The sequence below is a fragment of the Stigmatopora nigra genome, chromosome 5 (genome assembly GCF_051989575.1).
Source record: "Stigmatopora nigra isolate UIUO_SnigA chromosome 5, RoL_Snig_1.1, whole genome shotgun sequence".
In the NCBI taxonomy this organism is placed as follows: Eukaryota; Metazoa; Chordata; class Actinopteri; order Syngnathiformes; family Syngnathidae; genus Stigmatopora; species Stigmatopora nigra.
This window is the reverse complement of record NC_135512.1, coordinates 3,795,479-3,820,955: the sequence shown is the minus strand read 5'-3', so window position 1 is coordinate 3,820,955 and position 25,477 is coordinate 3,795,479. Positions and strand designations below refer to the sequence as shown.

The 25,477-nt window shown below is 39.7% G+C and overlaps 3 protein-coding genes and 2 long non-coding RNA genes across 10 annotated transcripts; 3 read left to right on the top strand and 2 right to left on the bottom strand.

Moving 5' to 3' along the window:
* The first annotated feature begins 251 nt into the window (after nucleotides 1-251).
* On the top strand, nucleotides 252-6,979 carry dcun1d4 (DCN1, defective in cullin neddylation 1, domain containing 4 (S. cerevisiae)). Of its 4 annotated transcripts, none has more exons than XM_077717959.1 (11): nucleotides 252-274; nucleotides 2,798-2,868; nucleotides 2,949-2,988; nucleotides 3,529-3,616; nucleotides 3,694-3,776; nucleotides 3,856-3,926; nucleotides 4,353-4,444; nucleotides 4,512-4,620; nucleotides 4,710-4,814; nucleotides 5,438-5,540; nucleotides 5,615-6,979. In XM_077717959.1, exons 4-11 carry the CDS (start codon nucleotides 3,546-3,548, stop codon nucleotides 5,668-5,670), a joined length of 690 nt encoding a protein of 229 aa, XP_077574085.1. In that variant the 5' UTR covers nucleotides 252-274; nucleotides 2,798-2,868; nucleotides 2,949-2,988; nucleotides 3,529-3,545; the 3' UTR covers nucleotides 5,671-6,979. The 4 variants fall into 4 exon arrangements, with proteins under 4 accessions (XP_077574085.1, XP_077574082.1, XP_077574083.1 ...); XM_077717956.1 differs by lacking the exon at nucleotides 252-274 and adding an exon at nucleotides 1,537-1,602; XM_077717957.1 differs by lacking the exon at nucleotides 252-274 and adding an exon at nucleotides 1,586-1,728.
* Nucleotides 6,980-11,502: 4,523 nt separating this feature from the next.
* LOC144196949 (uncharacterized) lies at nucleotides 11,503-14,792 on the top strand. 2 transcript variants are annotated; one of them, XR_013326427.1, is made up of 5 exons: nucleotides 11,503-12,118; nucleotides 12,708-13,356; nucleotides 13,463-13,619; nucleotides 14,162-14,587; nucleotides 14,692-14,792. It is a non-coding gene; the product is annotated as an uncharacterized LOC144196949 (long non-coding RNA). The 2 variants fall into 2 exon arrangements; XR_013326426.1 differs by having other exon boundaries at nucleotides 11,503-13,356.
* Nucleotides 14,793-15,169: 377 nt separating this feature from the next.
* On the bottom strand, nucleotides 15,170-15,721 carry LOC144197024 (uncharacterized). The gene is made up of 2 exons (XR_013326461.1): nucleotides 15,636-15,721; nucleotides 15,170-15,539 (listed from the first exon to the last, which is right to left on the bottom strand). It is a non-coding gene; the product is annotated as an uncharacterized LOC144197024 (long non-coding RNA).
* Nucleotides 15,722-15,898: 177 nt separating this feature from the next.
* Nucleotides 15,899-18,704, bottom strand: sgcb (sarcoglycan, beta (dystrophin-associated glycoprotein)). Its single transcript, XM_077717941.1, has 6 exons — nucleotides 18,563-18,704; nucleotides 17,416-17,625; nucleotides 17,160-17,345; nucleotides 16,877-17,068; nucleotides 16,609-16,740; nucleotides 15,899-16,521 (listed from the first exon to the last, which is right to left on the bottom strand). Exons 1-6 carry the CDS (start codon nucleotides 18,575-18,577, stop codon nucleotides 16,312-16,314), a joined length of 945 nt encoding a protein of 314 aa, XP_077574067.1. The 5' UTR covers nucleotides 18,578-18,704; the 3' UTR covers nucleotides 15,899-16,311.
* A 703-nt stretch (nucleotides 18,705-19,407) lies between these two features.
* On the top strand, nucleotides 19,408-24,656 carry spata18 (spermatogenesis associated 18). 2 transcript variants are annotated; one of them, XM_077717284.1, is made up of 12 exons: nucleotides 19,408-19,554; nucleotides 20,192-20,297; nucleotides 20,361-20,470; nucleotides 20,558-20,676; nucleotides 21,085-21,180; nucleotides 21,304-21,420; nucleotides 22,530-22,728; nucleotides 22,798-22,956; nucleotides 23,025-23,200; nucleotides 23,661-23,784; nucleotides 23,871-23,930; nucleotides 24,058-24,656. In XM_077717284.1, the coding sequence occupies exons 1-12, from the start codon at nucleotides 19,468-19,470 to the stop codon at nucleotides 24,073-24,075; spliced, it is 1,371 nt and encodes a 456-aa protein (XP_077573410.1). In that variant the 5' UTR covers nucleotides 19,408-19,467; the 3' UTR covers nucleotides 24,076-24,656. The 2 variants fall into 2 exon arrangements, with proteins under 2 accessions (XP_077573410.1, XP_077573408.1); XM_077717282.1 differs by having other exon boundaries at nucleotides 19,416-19,554; nucleotides 24,011-24,656.
* The last annotated feature ends 821 nt before the right edge of the window (nucleotides 24,657-25,477 follow it).

The following is a 25,477-nucleotide window of genomic DNA, read 5'->3' as shown; positions in this document are numbered from 1 at the left end:
AATTAAACGTTCTGATAGGCACATGTTGAATGTCAGTCTAACAAAAGACGCCTGGTGATTGGGCGACGTCACGAGGGTAAAATCCACACGGGTTCGCTCTTTTTACAGTATTGTACACCGCTATTATTGAACGGGCGGCTACAGCTACTGCAAATGCTCGTAGACAATGAATCAAAGACAGAATAAACAATAAAAGGAACATACCCCAACTGCAGCGTGGGAAGTCTACGTCACATACGCGCTAGTGAAGTGGATTTTTATCAATGAGATAACGGTAAATGTTCACCTTTGTTTTTCACCATAATAAAAGTTGGCAAAATATTACATGCAATAACTATAAATTAATTATAATAATTAAAAATGATTTAAACGAACGAACAATGGAGCGCTTTCCATCTATGTCCTTACAATACATATAGTATTCTGCGATTCGATGTAATTAAAATAAATGGTTAAAATCCACTCATAAATAAATTAAAATGTAATTACCCCCCCCCCCTGATTAATTTTTCCGTATTTTATGCAAAGATGAGTCAGATTTGGGAAAAATAATAAAATGATACAGATTTTTAACAAATACGCACGAATGAATCGGTGTTATGTAACATAAGAATTCGATGAAAACATTTTTAACATATCTATAACATTATGCATTTGTGGAAAAAAACAACAATGCACTCTAGAGGGGATTTGGTGCATGTGCAGTTTTTCTGTATTAACTATAACGTTCTGTTGAAATCAGAAGCTATTTAAAAAATAGTTAAGATTGTAAATTACCACACTATGACAATGTATCTTTTTTATAATTATTCTGTTGAATGTGACTATATTTCTATCGTAAACAATAAAAAATAGCAAATACAATTGATTAAAAAATGAAGAACTTTTTGAGGATAAGCGGATCTGTAAATGAATTAATGGAAAAATAGTACAATATATGTACACCTCGTCAATCTAAAAGTGGGCGGTCTAATCAAAATATGTCGTGGACTACTGGGATATCTGGCCAATGAGATTCTAGCATGGGCGGAGTCTCACTTGAACCGCATTGGTACCCAATAGAAAACGAAAACAGCCGGAAGAAGCACGGAACCGGTATCAATAATGTTTCATCGTGAAACATTTGTAATAAATGATAACAACCCATACATAATTTTGTGCGTTGTTTATGGCTTCCGAATTGAATTGTTCATAAAAAGTCGAAAGATACTGCACTCTTTTCGTGAATTGCACGAACTTATACTTTTATTTTATTTTATTGACATGATAGTTGGAGTAGCGAATCAAACGGGAAAGAAGAGGGTAAGTGACGGAATATTTGGGGTGATCAAAACTGGACAAATGGACTAAAACATTTGGACACGCCTGTTTTGGGACTAGGGACCAATCACGTTGGGGCGGGGGCGAAGAAGCTGCTGAGGCTGTTTTGACAGACATTTCTATTAACCAATGAACACGAACATGGGCGGAAAAGGCATGGCTATGAATCCAATCAGCACGTGCAAGGCGTGGTTTAATATCGCCCAGCTCCGCCCATTGGCCGGTCTGCGGACTTCCCAGAGACAGTTGTATGTTTCATAAAGATGCACTCTGATGCGGCCAGTAAGTAGAAGCCCTACCGGCTTTTTTTGGTCCAATTACGACCATTTCCAGAGAGCGGAACACATTCAAAACACCATTAGAAGACGCTCAACTTGGCGGCATTTGCGTATTTTCCAGCTCTGCGGGGTTCGATGAATTCCATTGAAATTTTGTGTCGGTCTCTTTGTATTTGCCAGTGCGACAACAAAGGACGTGTACAGAGTCTAAATGGACTCCCAATTTAAATTCGACACCACACTTATTCGTGCGGTGAAGTTATGTAAATGGTCACCCTTGTTGGTGGCCTTAACCGATTATATCCGATGGTTGTTTTTTTTCTTGAATGCGAAGGTTTACTCATGCCTATTTGCTTGCGTTGCGATGTTTAACAAAATGCTGAAGTCTTCGGTGACTGACGAACTAAGCGTTTCGAATTGGGGAAAACAAATTGACGACGTAACAAACGTGGAAATGGGTCAAATGTGTGTGTAGGTTTTTAAGACAGTGAAAATTGTGACGCAGTTGAGTTAACCTATTGCATTTGGCCTTCTGGTCGCGTTTAGGTGAGCCTCTTTTCACTCAAATTAGCACCTAGGCTAATGTGCAAATGTGCGTGTCACATTTGACAAATATTGACGTTTTCACCATATAGAAGCGGCTTGTAAATCAGTCGGGTTCAATGTTACTGGTGGGGGGTAGATGGCTTTGTCAGAATCGGTGGTCCAATTCAGGTGTTTGGGATTTGTAGTTCACAAATGTGCAGCTGAGAAGCATCGCCATGATAATCATGGCGGAAATGGACTACACATCCCAAGGGCACACCTCGCCTCAGTACTTTGTAAACTCCGCGCAAGTTCCACGGCTATTTTCGGTATGGAGCTAGCGCTCACCTCGCAGTGTCGCTTCTAAGTACCTATTTCGACTGACGTTTGACGAAAAGCCGGAACCAAAATAAAAACATTTTAGAGTTACGTCAAGAAACCCTCCCACCCCTGTCGCTTCGTGTTCAAACATCACGCAGGAGCTCTCTAAAGCTAAGCCGTGAATAACTATTGACATGGTTAGCGTTAGCCAACGGACGGGCTCTGGACTTTTGACGACATATTGACGTCATCTTCGTGCCTCCTCGTATATCCTTGTACTTGACTTGAGTTCCATGTTCACAATTACTTATAATAACCGTACATCGTGTCTTTATCATTATTTCTTTTGACAGATTTTCAGCTGAATTCTCACTTGACTACACTGGCCAGCATCCATAAGATCCACCACACGTTGCACAGGCTGGTAAATACGACAACATGTTGTGTTTGTTTCTGAAGCGTATACTTCTGTGGCTTAAAAGTATTTGGCATTTCTTCTGGCAGAACCTCACTGAAGACATTGGACAGGAGAGCCACACGTCTGGTAATATTCACTGAATTGTTGGAAAAAGTTTTCTCTCCTACATCCAACCATTTTTGATTTTTTAAAAGTTTATTGTTAGTGATGATTTCCTTTGGAAATATACTTATGTTCTTCTTCAAATGGGGTTTTCCCCTAAAATTACAACTACAATTTCAAATGTACAGATTTTTCATGAACAACATTTTGGATCAACTTTTTTTTCTGAACACAACTTATTTAATATTCACCTTTTTTTTCCTCAGATTCAAACTAAAATTGTGAGAACCACCTGACAATATTACCAATAAACACTGATTTATATGATAGTAATATTCATTCATGTGTTATACTGTGTGGCTCATCCACACCAGGGTTATGGGGTGCTGGAGCCTATCCCTAGTAACAATGGGCACTAGGTGGTGTACTCAATGTGTCAATGAGATTTGCAGAACACAAGACAACCATTCTCTCTCACAATCATACCTATCCTTTATATAATAATGTTTAAGAAGAAAAATAAATGCACAAGTATTAATTCTGATGCACTTTTTTTCCCAAAAGATTGTTGCTCCAGAGCCATGCCACCGAGGAAAAAGAGGAGACCGACTGCCGGTGATGACATGTCAGCAAAGAAGAGTCGTCAAGACAGGTAGGTTTGTTTTTCTCCTTCGGGTGGTGTGGATAATGACTACAATATCTGTATTCTACTTTTTTTGTACTTTTAAGAAAAATTGACTCGCCGCTCCTCATACGAGAAGAAGAAAGCTTTTCGAACAAGAGATGCTTAGAGTGGTTTTACGAATATGCTGGTAAGGGTTAGGCTACTTTTTGTTGTTGTTGTTGCTTGATATCAACTGTCATTTGATTAGTCATGCCTGTTTTTGATAGGCTGTGATGATGTGGTGGGACCAGAGGGAATGGAGAAGTTCTGTGAGGACATCGGAGTTGAACCCGAAAACGTGAGAACACTGGTTTTCTCATTTAAATGGGCAAATAATATATTTTAATATGTGGAAAAAGACCAAGTTTTTGGCTGTTACTGACTTTGATGGACGTCCAAAGCATTATTAGTCGTAGATTGGGAAGCAAAAAAAAATAAAAAAATAAATACAGTGAACTCAGTTTTGCTTCTGTTGCCTTTTTAAAAATGTGTTTTTAGCGTGTGGGTGTTGTGTGTATGTTTAAGCTGGTGAATGTTTTGCCATGTCTGGCTGCGTCTTTTGTGTGTAAAATTCAGAAATAGCACTCGTCATTGACACTGCGGCTAAAAATATGATGCGCCGTATAGTCGTGAAAATACGGTACATGGCAATATAACCAGGTTGTGCAAACCTTTATTTTCCAAGGTAATAAACGTCAAATCATTTTTTAAAAATGTATTTCAGGTGGTGATGCTGGTACTAGCGTGGAAGCTGGATGCACAGAGTATGGGTTACTTCACGTTGCAAGAGTGGCTAAGGGGCATGGGATCTCTTCAGTACGCGCACGACCTAGCAAAATGCTAATGGTGAGGTATTTCTCGTTGACTCTTGTGCTCTCACCAGGTGCGACTCGACAGAGAGGCTGAGGAACTCGCTGGACTTTTTGCGGTCCGTCCTTAATGACAGCACCAGCTTTAAGCTCATTTATAGATACGCCTTTGACTTCGCCAGGGTGAGTGTGTCAAGTGTTGCATGATTTTTTTTTTATTCAAAGGAGATGTTATATTGTAATGTTTGTGTGTGTGACTTTGACTTTGGCAGGAGAAAGATCAGAGGAGTTTGGACTTGAACACGGCCAAGTGCATGCTCGGACTTCTGTTGGGGAAAACGTGGCCCCTCTTTCCGGTCTTTAATCAATTCCTAGAGGTAAGGATGGTAGCTGTCCAATAGTATGGTAGATTTTATTGGATGGAAGACTTGATTTGTTTTGGTCCTATTCTCAGTTTACATCTGGAAATGCGAAAGATGTTTGTAAAAGTCTTTTTGAGATAATTGTAGTGTTTTTTTTCCTACTGTTCAAGATGGGCCTAGTCTAATTATATAGAAGGATGCTCAAACACAACTTGAGGATACACAACTTTTAAAGATAAATGAATAGTGTCAAGATATATAGGCAATCTCAATACTGAACAATTCTAAAAATGTTTTTTTATGGAATAAAACACCAAATAACACAAAAGCCTAAAATGTTAATTTATAATATGAGACAAAAATACCCATAACTGAGAAAATCCATGCTGCATTCACTTATTTTGTCAATATATTAACTTTTCATGTCATAAAAGTTTAAAATTCTGTCTAGAATTAAAACCTCATTTATTCAGGCCTCTTAGTAAAAAAAATGAGGCAACGTTGCTAAACTAACTGAATTTTGTGATATTTTTATTAACTTGCAAAAAAAAACCTAGTGGTAGTGTCCATTTTCTCAATTTTTTTGGAGCGGTCATCAAGCTACATTGCAATTTTTAATTTAATTTTTAAATCCGCAGCAATCCAAGTACAAAGTAGTCAACAAAGACCAATGGTGCAACGTGTTGGAGTTTAGTCGGACAATCAATTTGGACCTCAGCAACTATGACGAGGATGGAGCCTGTAAGTCAGGTCTCGCAATAAATCTGACAAAAGGGGGTTCTAAGCCACTAACAGATCTTTCATTCTCCCACTAGGGCCCGTCTTGTTGGACGAGTTTGTGGAATGGTACAAGGAAAGACAAATGTTATAGCTACAACTGCAAAAAAAAAAAAAACACCAAAAAATACTGTGACGACCGCATCAATGAGAAGCAACAACGTAAAAACTAACACAAGGCGCAGGGCGAGGGTAACGGGTTTGGGTGAACATTACCCTATCTGGTAAAGATGGCGGCTTTGCCACTTGGAAATGAAATGGTATTTCGGGTGGGAGAAAAAGCAACGGGTTCCAAGTCTTACAGGTGAGCACATTTTAGATAAATAAATTTAAAAAAAATTGTCACATGGTGGTTCCCACGGCAGGTTTCTACTGCCTGTGCTGTTTACTTGATTAGTGCCAGTCATTTGTCTCCTTCCCTTTATTTTTAGAATATTTTTAGCACCAAACAAAACCACATTGCTGCTAATTCCATTTGGGTGGGCCAGAGTGCGCCCCCTTCCTTTCGGTATTTTGATTGGCCCCCTTATGCCAGGGGCCAATGGATACCTCCGCTTAGCTGTGCCTAAAACTTTGCCACACACGTAAAACGACCGATGTATATAGTTGTAAAGTTGGGAGCCTATCTGACGTCAAACCCTCTGTGCGTTTTTGTTCCCCGTGTGTGGTTCGGTCTTCCTTTTTAGTCCGATAGTTTCGGGTAGCACCCCTAAACAACCCCACCCCACACACACACACACACTTCTCGGAGTAATGAATGAGCATTTCAAGCGCCACCTAAAGGAACGCAGGGCAGGTCGGAACTGTTTAATAGCATTTAGCTGGTTTTATTTTCATTTTTTTGTACACATTTCTTGTCTTTTTTGGCTGTTCTGTGACGCTGACTCGTCCAAATGATTTTAATATTTGCATGCAGCTCCCGACCGAGCCATTTTTTTTTTCTGTACAGGAATTTGTGCTAAAGTTCTGTGCTTTATTATTATTATTTTTAGGGGGAGGGGGGTATTCACCATCATGTTTACCGTTTGACGGGAACTCATGATTGTGTTTATCAATGTTCTGACCTGAAATAGAAGAAACGTATGCGTAACCTCACTTTGGAACGAGGATTTCCCCCCTACTTTGACCCCCCGCCCCCCGTCTGAATTTCAAAGTGGGGGTGCATCCGTCGACCCACTCACACACGACACCACCTCTGGTTTCACTGTATGTGAAATAGATGACAAGCGATTATTTATAGATTTAATTCTTGTTCTCATATTCTTCTCTTGTGAAAATACAGGAAGTTAAACGTGCTTGTCTCAGCTGTATATATGTATGTAAAACTAAGTGTCTATATGTTGGTTTTCGTTATAACCTATGTCTATATACTTAAATAAAAAGGGTTTATTAACTTAACTCCATATATCTTGTTTTCGGTACTTTATTTTCAACAAGAAAATTTTACAAAATGTATCACACGAATAGGGAAATAATAAGTACAAAGTTATTTGAAATAGGAAAGAAGGGATCAAATTGAGGTTGGGAATTTAGACAAGTTTACACAAAGATTTCATCGAATTATCAAAACAAAAGAAATTTCCACTTATTTGTTTTAATTTAGGAAATGGGCACTAGTAAGTCTAAGAATGGAAACATGGATAAACAAGTAATCATTCTCAGAATCAGTGAAATGAACATGACATTTAATGCTAATTTGTAGAAATAAGTTAGTAGTCAATGCAACAATTAGTTTTTCTCCAACTTGTGATATTTCATTCCTCACCAGCACCAAAATCACAAGAAAATTGCAATCTACGTCAATGAAACACAAACTTTTCCTGCTTAAACTTGGCTAATGCTTGGAATGTAAGAACTTTTGGAACTCCATGTTAACTCCACTTCTTTTTCTGGCAGCGGTGTTGTACAAACCGGAGGTGGAATCAGAGACGGATGTGTCCTGTACTGGGGGATCTCGTAAAGAACATCTTCACTGGTGCTTTCTGAACCAAAAGATATCTCTTCTGACCTGACCTGGTTGAGTTCTCCAGTACTTCCACCTGGTGGAGTGTAGTCAACATTTTCCTCTTCTGACTCCCATGTTCTTCTCTTTGTTGACATGTCTTTCAGTGCGTTAAGTCCTCTTCTGGTCCCCGGTTGTGATCCGCCTTTCCACGGCTGAGGGTTGAAACTGACGCTTAGGTTAGGAGATCTTGTAATCGTGCTAGCTGTTACTTGATTGAATGATCCCACTTGAGGATTTTGTGGACCTTCTGGTAGAGAAGGTAGGCCTGGATTAGGGGGTTTGGATAGATCAAATAGGCGGGTCTTAAGACCTGTCCATCGGATCTCTGCTGATGGACCCTCGCTAGGCTTCTTGAAAGGTCTCGGGGAAAGAGAAGGGATCTGGTATATGGCGCTATTGGAGGTAACAAGTTGGGAAGTCATTCTATTTGTCCCTGGTGGATCCTTGGTTGGGGCAGTTTCATCCACAGAACCTGGATTCTGGGTTGTTGTAATGGGAACATGACTGTTCTCAGGTTTGGAGTTGTAGGCTAATGGGTAACTTGGATCTCTGGTATTAGGCGTCTTATATCCAGATGTTGAATTTTGAAGGGTGAGAGGCAGGTCCTGTTTTCTGAGACTATCGGAGAAGAATTGGTATCTGGAGTCATATGAGGAGGGGTCTCGTTGGTCCTTGGTTCCTTTCCATTGAGGATAGTTTATGGAATCGACTTCATTCCTACTACTGGTAGATAAATCCAGATGCTGTAGAGTAGCAGGGGCTTTTACGTCCAGGTATCTACGTAACAGTGGCACACCTGATAGGCTTGACTGTACCTCACTTGTGGGACCCACTGCTGGTTTTATGATGTTGTCGTGAACACTTGGTTTTCCTTTTGTAGCTTTGATAGGACTCTTAATTCGGGGCGCTACAGGGGATGCATGTGATGTGATTTCAAGACGCTTCCTAAAGCGGGAGACACCCAGATGCATGTTGGCCCACCGCGACTGGAGTTCTGTGTTTATTTCTGGTGTTGGGCTGCTGGTTTCATCCCTTGTGGGTTCTGGAACACTATCATACTTTTCTAATTTTATGTCTGGATCTCTTTTGGGACTGTGAGGGATTGTTATCACAGGGGAACTATCGACCTTATTTTCTGTCAACTTGAGCGAGGATTTTGCTTCTTTGTTCTCTTCCTCACTTGTAAGTTGTGGTGAGGGCGCTCTGATGTCCATCCTTCGTCTTAGACGAGTACGTCTATCAAGGTCCACTGTTGTTCCTATAGCTGGATCCGTGATAATGCCAGATGATGAATCTGGTCTCAGTGGTTTGACATCAAAATCTAGGCGCCTCTTAATCCGAAAATAATTTTCAAGAACAATAGTAGGCCAAGTTGTTTGTGTGTCATAACTTGGTGTTGGAAAAGATTTCATTGGCTCTTGGTCCTGGGTGTCGTACATTGGTTCGTCTTCACTGTCAGAGGAGAAATCTGAGGTTGATGATGGTGCTTTAATATCTAGACGCTTCTTAATTCGGAAATAATCTTTGAGATCAATTGAGGGCCAAGATGTTTGTGAGTCATGAATTAATTGAGGTGATGTTTTTGATGGGTATTGGGTTAAACTTGAGAGCTCTTGTTCTTGGGTGTCGTACATTGGTTCAACTTCACTGTCTGATGAGTAAACTGGGCTTGGTGATGGTGCTTTGAAATCTAGACGCTTCTTAATTCGATAAGAATCTTTGAGATCAATTGAGGGCCAACTTGTTTGTGAGTCATGTTGCAGTGGTGTTTTTGTTGGGTTCTGGGTTAAAATTGAGGTCTCTTTGCTTTGTTTCTGGGTGTAGTATATTCCTTCATCATCACTTTTAATGCTGGATGATGAATTTAGAGTTGGCGCTTTGATATCAAGACGCTTCTTGATTCGGAAAGAATCCCCAAGAACAATAGCGGGCCAAGTAGTTTGTGTATCATAACTTTGTTTTGGAGGGGATTTCATTGGGTGTGTTGTTATGTCTGTGATCTCTAGCTTTTGTTCCTGAGTGTCATACATTGGTTCAACATCACTGTCAGATGAGTAATCTGGGTTTGATGACAGTGCTTTGATATCAAGACTCCTCCTAACTCTGAATGAATCTTCAAGATCAATTGAGGGCCAAGATGTCTGTGAGTCATGACTCAGTTGTGGTGACGTTTTTGTTGGGTATTGGGTTAAACTTGAGATCTCTTGGTCCTGTTCTTGGGTGTCGTACATTGGTTCAACTTCACTGTCAGATGAGTAGTCTGGAGTTGATGACATTGCTTTGATATCAAGACGCTTTTTAATTCGGAAAGAATCTTCAAGATCAATTGAGGGCCAAGATCTTTGTGAGTCATGACTTAGTTGTGGTGATGTTTTTGTTGGGTTGTGGGCTAAACTTGAGGTCTCTTTGCTTTGTTTCTGGGTATAGTGGTATATTCTTTCGTCCTCACTGCTGGATGATGAATTTGGCGTTGGTGCTTTGACATCAAGGCGCCTCTTTGCTCGAAAAGAATCCTCAAGAACAATAGCGGGCCGAGTTGTTTGTTTGTCATAACTTTGTGTTGGTGGTGATTTCATTGGGTACGTAGTTATGTTTGTGGTCTCTTGCTCCTGTACGTGGGTTTCGTGCATTGATTCAACTTCACTGTCAGATGAGTAATCTGGGGTTGATAACAGAGCCTTGATATCAAGACTCCTCTTAATTCTGAATGAATCTTCAAGATCAATGGAAGGCCAAGATGTTTGTGAGTCATGACTCAGTTGTGGTGACGTTTTTGTTGGGTATTGGGTTAAACTTGAGGGCTCTTGCCTTTGTTTCTGGGTGTAGTAGTGTATTCTTTCATCCTCGCTGTCACTGCTGGAAGATGAATTGAGCGTTGGTGCTTTGATATCAATACGCCTTTTAATTCGAAGGGAATCCTCAAGAACAATAGCGGGCCAAGTAGTTTGTGAATCATAACTTTGTGTTGGAGCGGATTTCATTGAGTGTGTTGTTATGTCTGTGATCTCCTGTTCCTGGTTGTTGTACATTGGTTCAACTTCACTGTCAGATGAGTAATCTGGGTTTGACGGCAGTTCTTTGATATCAAGACTTCTCTTAATTCTGAATGACTCTTCAAGATCAATTGAGGGCCAAGATGTTTGTGAGTCATGACACAGTTGTGATGTTTTTGTTGGGTATTGGGTTAAACTTGAGGTCTCTTGGGTTTGATTCTGGGCATATGTTTCATCCTCACTGTCATTGCTGGATGATAAATCTGGCATTGGTGCCTTTATATCAAGATACTTCTTAATTTGGAAAGAATCTACAAGGCCAATTGAAGGCCAAGATCTTTGCGAGTCATGAATTAGTTGTGCTGATGTTTTTGTTGAGTATTGGGTTAAACTTGAGATCTCTGGGTCCTGTTCTTGGGTGTCGTACATTGGTTCAACTTCACTGTCAGATGAGTAATCTGGGGTTGATGACGATGCTTTGACATCTAGCCACTTCTTAATTCGGAAAGTATCTTCTAGATCAATTGAGGGCCAAGATCTTTGAGAGTCAGGACTTAGTTGAGGTGATATTTTTGTTTGGTATTGTGTTAACCTTGAGGTATCTTGTTTTTGTTTCTGGGTGTTGTATATTCTTTCATCTTCACTGTCACTGCTGCCTGATGCATATGAATATGGTGATATCGATTTAACATTTAGACTTTGTTCAATTTTGAATGAATCCCCAATTGCAGGCCAAGGTGACTGTGGATCATAAACCAGAGTTGGCGATGCTTCCATGGCATCATTAATCACTTTTATGCTCTCTGGCTTCTGATTTTGAACGTAATACATCGCTTCATCTTCACTGTCACTGCTGGTTTCTGAAGTGGAACTTAGTGCAGGTGCTCTAATATCCAGACGCCTCTTAACCTGGAAGGAATTGTCAAGATCAACAAAGGGCCATGGTATTTCTCGGTCATAATTTGGTGTCAAATTGGATGAATTTCCTACTTTTATTGATCCAGTCGTTGTGGACTCGACAGATTTAAGAACCTGTGAATGATTAGGACGAGGAACTGCACTTGGATTGTCTCTGAGACTTACGGTTTGACTACCACCGTCACATACTTTGATATCCATACGCCTCTGGACACTTTTAAAATGGTCAAGATCGAATGCAGGCCACCAAAGTTCAGAATCCTGATCCAGGGGAATTTCCGTTAGTTTTTCTGGCTTCACATTAGCAAGAGTTTGGGTGAGTATGGTTTTGGTCTCTTCCTCAGAGTCTGGGTTGACTGTGTAGTGTGAAGGTTCATTGTCGCTCATGTACGAACTGGAGCCTGATGAGGGCTTTCTGTTCAGCCTTGGTATAATTTTTCTGGTGTAGTTAAGAGAACCAATGGGGCTACTGGTTTTCGGAGAAGTACTGGGAACCGAGTCGCTGAAGTCAAACTGTTCTTCACCATCTTCCGGATCTGCCGTTAACAAGCCATCTTTTGCATGTGGCATCCAATCCGCAAAAGGCTCAGAGGAGAATTCTGCAGTTTGTTTTGGGGAAATTTGAGGTAAGTCTGCAGAATTTCTCTGAACGCCATCTATTTGAATTTGTTCTGTGCCAGAAAGTGAAGAATCAGACATATTTATCTGTATCGTATCTACTTTTGTCTCTGTCTCTTGGGCTGAAATAACTTTTGTACCCTGAGAAATGCTGGCTTCTAGACTTTGTTCACTTTGTGAATTGTCCTCCGCGACCATTTCTGCTTCTACTACCACGCCACCTGCACTTTGTTTCCGTTCCATGTCATAATATTTCATATTTTCTTCTCCGAATTCCACTTTGCTGAATGTAACCCTTCTTTCCCGGTGATGCCTCACCTCCTCGATGTCCTCACTTTCTGAGTAAGCCTCATTGTCATACTGTCTCTCTTCCATTGATGAAACCGTTTCAGGCTTTTTCTTAGCCGTGATCCTCTTCCAAAGCTTGTCAAGGCAAGGTCTGAGGAGCACTCCCAGAATGAAGGCAATCACAAATGTGACCAACACAGAAAGACACACCGCTATAATGAAGTCAGACTGTGTCACGTTTTGGCTTCTTACTTCCCTTGTTCCTTCGGGTAGACTCCGAGTTTTTCTGTTACTTTCTCTGATTTCCAGGTGAAAGACGGCCACTACCTGGCGGTCCTTGGAGAAGCAGACATAAAGACCGGCGTTCCTCTCTGAAACATCACTGACAAGTAGACCTGATTCAGTTTGGTTCACAGATGACGAACCACTCGGCGTCCACCAGATGGCATCTAAGAACAAGATATTTTTTAATTCGGTTAATCCGGTTTTGACAGTAAAGAGTATTGTACCTTTTCTGGCGCATGACAGCTGAACCTGTGAACCTCTGGAAACGGTCACATCTCGGTGGAATTGAGGTCCATTTTCAGTGCTTAAACAATTCAGATCTTGGTCCTCAAGTTGTAGTAGTTCCGCACCGGCAAGATCAGGTGGAGAGGCGCAGATCAAATTCCTGGCATCCCATCCTCTGCTGCTGTCTAAAGCCATCCATCTTCTGATGCTACGCATGTTGCAATCACAGCGCCACTGGTTTCCATCTAGGCCAACATCTGCTCCAATGGCGCGTAGAAAGAAATACGTGGAAGGGTAGATGCTGGTCAACTTGTTGAAGCTCAAGTTGAGGACCTGCCACGAGACAAATGTTGGTAAATAAACACTTTTTTTCTTATTATTGTCCTAATCTATCTGTTAGAGGTTTCTTGCAGATTACAACCAGAAAACTTTGGTGTGTACCAAACAGGTAAATTCAATCCAATTACTCTGCATAATTAGTACAATGTTACCTTAAGTTGCTGCAAATGTTGGAAGACATCCTGCTGGATGACGCTTATTACATTGTGTTGAAGATAAAGCTCCTTCAGCCCACGCAAGTTGTCCAGGTCACCACGCTGAATGATGGAGATGTTGTTAAAGGATAGCTGCAGGACTTCCAAGGACTCCAGACCACTGAAGCCTTTGGACCATGGTCGATTGGAAAAAAGAATCACCATTTTTAGGACTAGTGTAAGTCTTAAGCATTAAAATTATATACATATTTTTAGATCTATTAAAAGCAGAATATTCATTTTGAAAAAAAAAATTCAATATTAAAGTGGATAACCGAAAATATTTTTAGATATATTTTTTGAAGATTTTACAAAATGCTCTTTGAACATGATTTACTTTCCCGGGCCACACAAAATAATGCAGTGGGACAGATTCGGCCCCCGGGCCACCACTTTAACACATGTGAACTAGATGATATGTTGAACTATAAAAAGCAGAATATTAATTTTGAAAAAAAAATCAATATCAAAGTGGATAACTGAAAATATTTTTTGATATATTTTTTAAGATTTTACAAAATGCTCTTTGAACATGATTTACTTTCCCGGGCCACACAAAATGATGCAGTGGGACAGATTTGGCCCCCGGGCCACCACTTTAACACATATGAACTAGATGATATGTTGAACTACTGTAATACCAATCAGGTGTTCTAACGAGGTATTTACAACCTGGTGACTCACCCCTTGGAAGTCGTTGTAATTGATTTCGCTCCGCAGATAACAGCTGGAGGTTGGGGGCCCAGGAGGCGCACCCTCCGCCCCGCACACGCCTATGATTGCAAAGCGACAGACGCTCAAGACTGTTGTTGCTCAAACGTAGGCTCCGAAGCTGAGGAAATGTCCGCCGGGGAACCGTCACATGCTTTACGCCGTTGTGAGAAACATCCAAGTGGACCACGGCGTCCCCCATTTGCGGGAGAACCGAGAGGCCGGCCGAGGCGCAGTCCAGCACGGAGGGCTTGGGACACGAGCACAAATGCGGACAATTCTGTGAATGGCATCTGATCCCAGATGAGGTGAGCAGTAACGTCAAAAGCATCAGAACGCCAGCCATCCTCTCGATCTGATTGAAATCGTCCACGGAGACCGTCCGTCCGCTCGACACATCTAAGCGGCTTTAAACATCACGGGCAAAGTTTACTCGTGAGTACCAACACGCCCCAAGATGGCATTCAATCATTTACACATAGTTAATGTCTTACTGTCTTCCTTTTTTTTCTTGTCCTGATAACATGCATTTCTGACAGCCCAGCCTGTACATTCTATTCCATGTGTAAAAGTGGTGGCCCGGGGGCCAAATCTGGTCCGCTGCATCATTTTGTGTGGCCCGGGAAAGTAAGTCATGAGTGCGTACTTTTTCTGTTTTAGGATCTAATTCAAATGAAGAGTATAGATGTATATTACATTTCCTGATTTCCCCTTTTAAATTAATCAGTCATTTTTTAATCATTTATTTCTGTTTTTAGTTCAAAAATCATTTTGTAAAATCTAAAAATATATTTTAAAAAAGCTAAAATCAAATTGTTTTAGATCTATAAAAAATTGAATATTCAGGGCTTTTAATCCAGTACTTTTAATCCATTTATAAAAAAGAAAAATCTAAATATTATATCTAAAATGGTCCAGCCCACATGAAATCAGGTCCATCATAAAACGCTGTCATCTTGAAATCAGCAGGCGCACACCTTGAGACCTTTAACCAAAACAAACGATAAGGGGCAGTGGCACGCTGACACACCAAGTTTTATTCAAACAAACGCACAATATTGGCAAACAAACGTTACATTTTTAGTGTATTTCTCATATAGACGGCAGAAACAAAAACAATGCTCATTATTGGTGGTATTAACCCTCCTGTTATCTTTTCTTTCTTTCAAATGGCAAAAATGTTCTTGCGTCAACATGAATGTGCTTTACTCATAAGAAAAAAAATCCCACAAAGTCTACACACCCCTGTTTAAACGGTGATATGGGAAGAAGAGTGGAACCAAGGTAAAAAAAAATCCTTAGGGTCACTATGTTAAGAAACCTGTGCCAGCTCTCTGCCATTGCACTCTACTGCATTGTATTTGTTTTTAAAAGGACTACTTCAAACCTACATACATGTATACATACATGTATGTATACATACATACATGTATGTATACATACATACATACATGTATGTATACATACATACATGTATGTATACATACATACATGTATGTATACATGTATACATACATACATGTATGTATACATACATGTATGTATACATGTATGTATACATACATGTATGTATGTATACATACATGTATGTATGTATACATACATGTATGTATACATACATACATACATACATACATACATACATACATACATACATACATACATACATACATACATGTATACATACATACATACATGTATACATACATACATGTATACATACATACATACATACATACATACATACATACATACATACATACATACATACATACGTGTGTATATATAGTTTGAAAAATTGTAAATTAAGAAACGAGATCAATTTGACCCCAATATAACAGGAAGGTTAACCTTATCCTACCCTTGAGTCAAATATTTTTACCTTTAGTAAGGCTAATGTACAGCCCATACATCTATCTGCCACGTAAACATTTCTTGCTGAAGCCAATGTAATGATTGACAGTTAGAAAGTTTTGAGCATCACTGCAATCCACAAACCCAACTCAATAGCTTAGTCTTCAGTCAACCCATCCCACACACACACGCACACACAGCTGCCAAATTAAAGTCTCTGTTCAACCATCCGTGATATAAATATTACAAATAACACTGCACGTGATGATTAAGAGTTTTTGTTTTGGTTTCAGGTAGGGAAGAGGTCACAGTCCTTGATAGGTGTTCCGGCACACGTTGTCTGAGGTCTGGCAACCCATGTTGGGATACTTCACCTGCACTCGGAACAGAGTCCCATCGGCGCACATGCACAGCTTGTAGCGCTCGGCACCCTCGTCGAAGTAAACGTCACCTGCCGAGTTTGGGATGCGCGTGGCGTTGAACATGACCGAGCTGTTCAGCACGATGCTGTTCTCCTGTGAGGAAAAAAAACCACAAAGGTTAACTTTGTTTGTTATTTTTAACACAGTGTGTAGCCCATGGCGCAACCGTAGCAAACTTACAGCTCTGAGCTCAATGTCGCCGCCCATTTTAAATTCGACGGTACGACCCATGATGTTGACGCCCTCGTTGCCACGGACGATGGCTTTGCTGTCTCCGCGGATGTTCAAGTCCGATGCCGCGTTGCTGGTGATCTGAGGTTAAAGCAGGCCAATGTGGTTATTAAACATTACTTGAAAAAAATGGGATCAGTGGGTATCAGGACATAATGTTGTTGTGCTAGGAACTAATAACTGTTTTTTTTTTTTCTCCGTCAGAAATGACAATTACCCTTTCCGTGGAGGCTTTCTTGACGCTGAGCACTTTGACGCCTTTGGGCAGGTGAAACTCGTGGTTGTCATAATCAGTGCTGAAGTAGGTGGTCTGAGTGCGGGGGTCCGTGAAAGATATTCCTAGCTCGCTGACCACTGACGTCTTGTCCTTTTCCACGCTTAATTTGGAAGTTCCCTGCTGAAATATCACCTGCGACAACAACAAAATGAATACTGTATGTTCACGACTATACGGCGCATCGTATTTTTAGCCGCAGTGTCAATAGCGTGTCTTCTCTCACCGGGTTGTTGTTGCCCACTATCCGCAGGTCCTGGTCCTTCCGGCCCCCGACCGTGCTCTTATGCAGCGGGTGGACCACGCCCATGTCGGCTTTCTGCTTAAAACGCAGCAGGCCCGATTCGTGGAACTCCATGCTGTCGCATCCGTTGGGTCCGATGCGGATTACTGTCCAAATGACTAGAGTGATCTGAAAGGAATGGCGGAAGACCTGTTTGAAAAAGAACTGGCGAGTTGAGATGGCGGTCCCTGTCACTTACGATGAGGTTGATCAAGGCCAGGAGGAAGAGGAGCACGATGATGCACACGGCCATGTTGCCCTTGCGCCCGCGGAGACCCGTCTTGTGCAGATGTTCCTCCTCAATGGGTACGTAGCCCGCCTTGAAATTGCTGTTGTGTTCCTTGTTGGCGACACGCCTCTCGATGGACTTCTCGCGCATGGATTTCTTCATTGGCCCGTTAGCACTCTCCTAGAGAGAAAAAAATAGAGTACAAGAATATTTATGTGCCTTGATAACGAGTCAAAAACTTTTAAATTGGCTGACTTTTTTTTTTTTTAATAGCTGGGTTGGACTTAAATCATTTATTTCTGTTTTTAGTTCAAAAATCATTTTGTAAAATCCAAAAATATATTTAAAAAAAGCTAAAATAAACATTGTTTTAGATCTATAAAACGGAAAATTCAGGGCTTTTAATCTATTTATTTAAAAAATCTAATTATTATATCTAAAATGGTCCGCAAACCAACCCGAGTCTGACACCCCCTGCTCTATACATATAGGAAAAAATATAGCAACAGTTTCAGACTTTTTTTTAAAGATTTTCAGCAAAACAGCATGTTTTTTGTGCTCATATCAAAATAGATAGATTTGCAACTAGAAGTCATATGGGCCGCTTTTTCCCCCCTGTGATTTGGGCTGGAAATTGTCATTCCAATCAGTCCATTCTGGTTGAGTTACACTAGTTGTCTGCTTTCTAATTTTATATCTCATTAACAATGGATCCTAATTAATGAAAGAGCACTGTTTAAATCCTCATGACATTAAACACACTGTGGACTGGAATGCCTCTCTTCTGAGAGTGTCTGTATGGCCATCCCTAAAAATACACCGTTCCTAATTTAGCATCAAAACACGCTCAATAAACCGTCATTTTGAGGCGCTCTCGGCCATTGCTTCGTCTTTCACGCAGACCCGATAAATGTCATATTTCCCATAATTTCATCTGCAACGCAGGCTTTATTAAACAATTAAGATACGCCTGGCTAGCGTTTATTACAGCGGGATGACAGAAAGTCGAGCTTAAAACGCGAAGCGCGTATGTTCATATAGACCATTAGCAAGAAAATAGAAGTTTGGGAAGGAAAAACATGGACGATATGGAGAATAAATTAAAAATATAACGGACCTGCTCAGACGCCATGTTGACCCTTTTCCCTTTCCTCCCTACTGGAGTGTGGGGATGGAACGTACCACTTTCTGGCACTTTGTTAGCGTTCTTGTCAAATATTGTCGTGTTTAGACGTGTGGAAACTTTATTATAAAAATTTTAAAGCGTTAATAAAATGTTCTGTAATACTTTAGTGGCCTAACTTTTCTCGCATCGACACGGGGGATTCAAATTATGTGAATTCATATTTTGTAAAATGGTACCTTCCGAAGAAAACGGCCAACTATAGCAAACCACATGTTTCATGTTTTCCATAATGGGGAAAAGGGGGCGTTTATTCATTTATAAAAGTATTTAGGTAATTATTCAGTTTTATGAAAAGATATAAAATACTTTTTAGTTTTTTAAAATATAGATTAAAAGAAAAACCTTCCCAATTTAACATTACACATGATTTACAACAAAAAATATCTTACCACCATAATATTTTATGATTTGTGTTTTAATATATCCTTAAATATATTAAAATTTGAATTTATATGCATTGTTGTGATTTTAAAATACACTAGTTTAATCTGTAAAACAACCAAAATAACATGTAGCCACTTCACGTCAGTGTAGATAAAACATTACTGTCCTCTAGTGTATTTAATGAGCATTGCAGTTCGTATCTCCACTAAAGTTACTTTAATATTTTTGGGGGCATTTTTGTCATGTGTTTTGCTGAAATTACATCACTGGCCACACAGCCTCCTAATATTGAGACCTGCTGCTGTGAAATAAAGGGCGACATTTGATGACGTCACGTTGGCCCACCTGTAGGCGGAGACAAATATTTTAGAGGCGTTTTTCTTCATTATTTTCTCTATTTTGGGGGCCCGTAAACTATAAACTATCACCAGAGACTTTTTTCTTCAACAAACATGGCAGATGTTTTACAGTCGCTTACTACGCAAAATAGCTTCATCGTTTTACAAGACAAATTGGAAAAATGGCAACGAGAATATCATGTAAGTAAAAAAAGTTTTAGGTCCGTGCTTAGGAGAGTATATACGTCATTATATGAAAACGTAATGGGGATTGCTTCATGTCAGTGTGACGTCACCACACTAACTCTTCGTTTTGCTGTAGTGTAACTTTTCTTTTTCAAATTTGAACAAAAATGCGATTTTTTTGCAGTTCAGAGTTAACATTCAAGTTTGGTTGCTATGGAAACAAGACACCATGGTTCCCAGGGGATCTTGAATCTTTTTGGTTTGTTCTTGTGACCAAGGGAGTGATTTTTGAATAAATTGTTGATTTAAAAGGGGAAAAATCTGAAAATTTAAAATACATCTATACTCTTCATTTTAATTTGATCGTAAAACAGAAAGTCAACTCGATTTCATGTGGGCCAAATCCATTTTAGATACAATATTTAGATATTTTTTTGTAATAAATGGATTAAAAGAACTGGATTAAAATCCCTGAATATTCATTTTTTATAGATCTAAAACAATGTTTATTTCATTTTTCTATATATATTTTTAAATGTTACAAAATGATTTTTTAACCTTTATAAATGTATTTTAAATGAATCCTCCTTTCCTCTAATCAGCCAAAAGCAAACACAATTTCTTTTTTCCACCTTTTTTTCTGTTCCCCAAGTTAAATTCCTGCGACGAGAACTTGAACCAGTGCTGCGAGCTGCTAGAACTCACGGCCAAAATCCAAGGACAACTTTTTGCCATTCTTAATTCTGTTGCCGCTGAAGGTGACCACGCCAAAGTATCCTTATTCCATTATTTCATCATCTAATTCTCAATCCGTAATCCAGGTGATCACACAGATGGCGTTTCCACGCTGAAAAAACGTCTTCTTCCATGGCTGGGGGCTTGTTTTTCCCCCTCCATCTCCCTCCGTAAAGATGCCGATCATCGTTTCTCGGTGACATCACCTGCTAAAATAATAAACAGCCGACATTTTGATAGTCTTTGTAATGGTTGACTGTCAAAAAATGTGCGTCCTGAGCAGAATTTGTCGGAAAAAGAGCGTCGGATGACGGAGTCGAACAGCGATAACCATAGCGACTTGCAGTGGATGGAGTCCCAGCTGTGCTCAACTCGAGGGCAGCTAGAATTGGTCAAAGCAGAGTAAGTTGTGATACTTAAAAAATATTGTGAATTTATTTCATAAATGTGCTGAAATATCCAAAAATATGCAATCATTGTAAGAACGCTCTAATGCACATGTGTCAAAGTGACAGCCCAGGGGCCAAATCTGGCCCGCCGCATCATTTTGTGTGGCCCGGGAATGTCAATCATGAGTGTTGACTTTCTGTTTTAGGATGAAATTAAAATGAAGAGTATAAATGTATATTAAATCTCCTGATTTTTCCCCTTTTTAAATCAATAATTGTCATGTTTTAATCATTTTGTGTGTGTTTTTATTTCAAAAATCATTTCAAAATAATGCGGCGGGCCAGATTTGGGGTTGCCAGTTTGACATCAGTGCTCTAATCTGAGCCAGTATTTTTTTTACACCATGTGTTTGTTCTCCAGCCTGGATGATGCTCAAAGAGATCTGAAAAAGAAAAAAAATCAAAATGCCAATACCTTGATGGCCACTGAGGATGAACTACTACAACTAAAAAAAGAGTAAATTGGAAAAAAATACACACATGCATTTTTTTTGGTCATTTATTTGATGAGTGCATGAAATAATATCTGGAAATGTTTGTATTTTCATTGAAGTGATTGAAATTGTATTTTGTATTTCAGTCTGAGAGAAGCTAACATACAAAATGAGCTTTACAAGTCCAAACTGGAATCTTATCATGAATTCGAGAGACACATGTCCAAGTTGAGAAGCGATGTGCCACATCTTAGCTCACAAAGGTGAGTGTAGTAGACAAAAAAAATACCCAAATAAAAGCAGTCACTCAAAATCATTTATACTTAAAGAATGAGTTCAATTCCGAATAGAAAAATCTATAGAAATGAAACTTCTACGGCCTTAAAAGCAACAGTGTCCTCTAGTGGACAAAATGTTTCCTAACGATTTCTTGTTTCCGGTCGTCTCGTGTTGCCAATTAAAATTATGAAAGATGTTGAAATTTCCACTTTTGACTATTATTGACCGTAGTGCTCATTTAAATAGTTAGTTTTTATTAATGTATTTATTTTACTTTACTCTAAAGACGACATGTGGTCGAAAACTTCGGCGTTTTCGACTGCAAGGTAATGTTTGTTCATGTGACTGTATTGTCACATCTGAGTCATGTGATTATTTTCGCGACGTTTCATTGGTGAACCTGCTAAAGCCACCGTCTGGTGATTCGGGCAATAATTAAGTCAAACACAATATGTTTTCCAGTATAGAGGAAGGTAAGGGGATGTTAAAACTATTATTAAGAGTACTGTATCTATTTATCTGTCTATTAAGTATGTATTTTCGGAGTTCATGTCACACTTGAGTGTAATTCTAAAAAATCAATATAGATGTAAGTCGCGTTGAAGTATAAGTTTCATTTTTTTAAATGACCCGAAACTAAGAACAAACATTTGTTAAAGTAACAATCGTAGAAATAGGCAACAACATGCAAAATCAGCGTCTGTAAAAGTAAGATTAACACATTTTATTATCTGTAGCCTAAAGAAACAACTTTGAAAAGCTATAACCAATAAAAAAAAAAATAATAATAATAATTATTTGATTTTATCTTAATAACAATTTTAGTATTTGGTCAATATATGAAGCACACTTGATTATAAGGCGCCCTGTTTATTTTGGAGAAAATTTAAGACTTTTATGTGCGCTTTATAGTCGTGAAAATACGGTATATGGCTCAGCCAAACTAGGGAAATAAGTGCAACCTATAGTCTGCAAAATTGGGTAGGTTTTTCTCGAAAAGTTGCCCAACTTGAGAGCATGTGTTACTAGCCACTTCTGATTGTCAGTGGATGGTGCTTTAATGAGTGTAAAAATGATGCCTTCTTCTTCTCAGGCTGTCCAGAAGCAGCACGTCGAGGTCTCCAACGCACGCCAGCACCCGTACGCAACTTACCGCGTCCTCCCGTCTTTTGCGGGTGGTTTCGCGCTTCAACGACTTGTACAACGTGGAGCGGAAAGAAGCCCAGTTGCAGCTCCAGGGATACTTGAACGACTTGGAGACGGTCCAAAGGATCATTTTCATCGCCGTGGTGGTAAGATGTCAATTGGAGATTTTACAAATGTTGTCAATCTTAACATTGCCTGACGTTATCACACCATAGGAGTCCTTCAAGGCCGCCAAACTAGCCTTCCGCCTCTTCAAGCTTCGTTCTCGCAAGACCCTGGCCTCGTGTCACTTTGGACCCGAAAGCCTGGAAGACACCGTGGTGGACTACATCGTCCGAAACCAGGACCTGTACGACGTGCAAAACAGCGTGGAAGTAAGACACCACGGGAGTTGCCGCCTGTTGACGATTCCTGACTTTTTGTTTTGTTTTTGGTGCAACAGGAGGTCCTCAGTGCCATGAACCTCAACCCTCGCATCGGTTGCATCCCCAAAGTGGATTTCTCTGTGGCTTCCCCCTTGATTAGGGAGGCGTGTAAGCTGGCCTTCACCATGCAGACCTTGGATCCGCCTGTCGATTTGGCTTTCGCCAGCAATGGGGAACTTTACATCAACAACAAGTAAGTTCCGTTGATTGACTCTATTTATCGGGCGTGCTGGAGCCTATCGGGTTTGGGGTTAGGGTTAGGGGGGTTAGGGTTAGGGGGGTTAGGGTTAGGGGGGTTAAGGTTAGGGGTTGTGGTTAGGGTTGTGGTTAGGGTTGTGGTTGGGGTTAGGGTTTGGGTTAGGGTTAGGGTTTGGGTTTGGGTCGTGGTTAGGGTTGGGGTTGGGGTTGGGGTTTGGGTTGTGGTTTGGGTTGTGGTTAGGGTTGTGGTTAGGGTTAGGGTTTGGGTTTGGGTTAGGGTTATTGAAAGCAATCATACTAAGTAGTGGTTCTTTATTTCTTCCGGATAGGGTTAGGGTTAGGGTAAGGGTTATTGAAAGCAATCATACTAAGTAGTGGTTCTTTATTTCTTCCAGATAGGGTTAGGGTTATTGAAAGCAATCATATTCTAAGTAGTGGTTCTTTATTTCTTCCAGATACCGTCGCAGCCACGATTCGGACGTCTCAGCGCAGCTGGTGTCGCACCACGTGTGGCCCGCGTTGATGCAGGGCGGTACGGTGCGCGCCAAGGGCGAAGTTGTGACCAAGAAAGGAGCTGCGGTACTTAATTTAAAAAAAAAAACGAAAGACGAAACGACAGCGCTTTCTGCTGGAATGATGCCATTCTGGTTGTTTTTCTCTCGCAGTGGAACAGAAGTTCGCTGAGCTTTGTCCGCTCCCGCTCCCTCAGTCCCACTCGGAATCATGTAAGTCCAAAATTTATCTTTCCAATGTTTTTTTTTCTAGATTTTTAAAACGGGTTTGTTTTTTAACTTGGTCATTTTAGTCATTTAATGACGGAACAAACCTGTGTCTGGATTCCCTTTCCACCAGCTGCATGTGAAGTCCTGACAGCTCTACCGCAGAAAGTACCGTATTTTCCGCACTATAAGGTGCAATCAAAAACTTTTTTTCCCTGAAAAAATACAGTGCACCTTTATCAATATTGCTTAATCATTGTATGACATTCTCCATCTAATTGACGTGTAAAACATTTCATAACCACTAGAGGTCAGCCACTGCAGCCATTAATGGAAAGTCAAAATTCAGGCAATTTGTGGCGTTGAATGAACCCAAAAACTTACCTGCTGTCCTCTGAATGATCAATTTGCTGCAAATTTTGTGTTTGTCTCAAACCCCTGCTGTGTGTGTTCTGGGAAAACATTTTTTTGCCTTCCTCGTGGAAAGTCTTGAATGCAAAGAAAGTCAAGCCTCCCGTGGAGTTCTCTTATGTGATGTACCGAGAAAGACTGGGAAACACTTTAGTGTGTGTTTTGTACTGATTGAACACACGCTGTGTGTGAGTCTGTGACCCGCTGCAGACGAGTCACTTCCACGTCTCGCCACCTTTATTTGAATCCTTGCAAACAAGTACTGGTTCAAACATAGTTTTTTTAATGAGAATAATACCTTTCTAATGGTAGTCTTCTTTTCCTTTATGTCGTTTTTTTAAAGAAAAAAGCCTTACTATACTATGTCGTTTTTAAGAAAAAAAGCCTTACTATACTATGTCGTTTTTTAAGAAAAATAGCCTTACTATACTATGTCGTTTTTTTAAGAAAAAAAGCCTTACTATACTATGTCGTTTTTTAAGAAAAAAAGCCTTACTATACTATGTCGTTTTTTAAGAAAAAAAGCCTTACTATACTATGTCGTTTTTTAAAGAAAAAAAGCCTTACTATACTATGTCATTTTTTAAGAAAAAAAGCCTTACTGTACTATGTCGTTTTTTAAAGAAAAAAAGCCTTACTATACTGTCGTTTTTTAAGAAAAAAAGCCTTACTATACTATGTCGTTTTTTAAAGAAAAAAAGCCTTACTATACTATGTCGTTTTTTAAAGAAAAAAAGCCTTACTATACTATGTCGTTTTTTAAAGAAAAAAAGCCTTACTATACTATGTCGTTTTTTAAGAAAAAAAGCCTTACTATACTATGTCGTTTTTTAAAGAAAAAAAGCCTTACTATACTATGTCGTTTTTTAAGAAAAAAAGCCTTACTGTACTATGTCGTTTTTTAAAGAAAAAAAGCCTTACTATACTATGTCGTTTTTAAGAAAAAAAAGCCTTACTATACTATGTCGTTTTTTTAAGAAAAAAAGCCTAACTATACTATGTCGTTTTTTAAGAAAAAAAGCCTTACTATACTATGTCGTTTTTTAAGAAAAAAAGCCTTACTATACTATGTCGTTTTTTAAGAAAAAAAGCCTTACTATACTATGTTGTTTTTAAGAAAAAAAGCCTTACTATACTGTCGT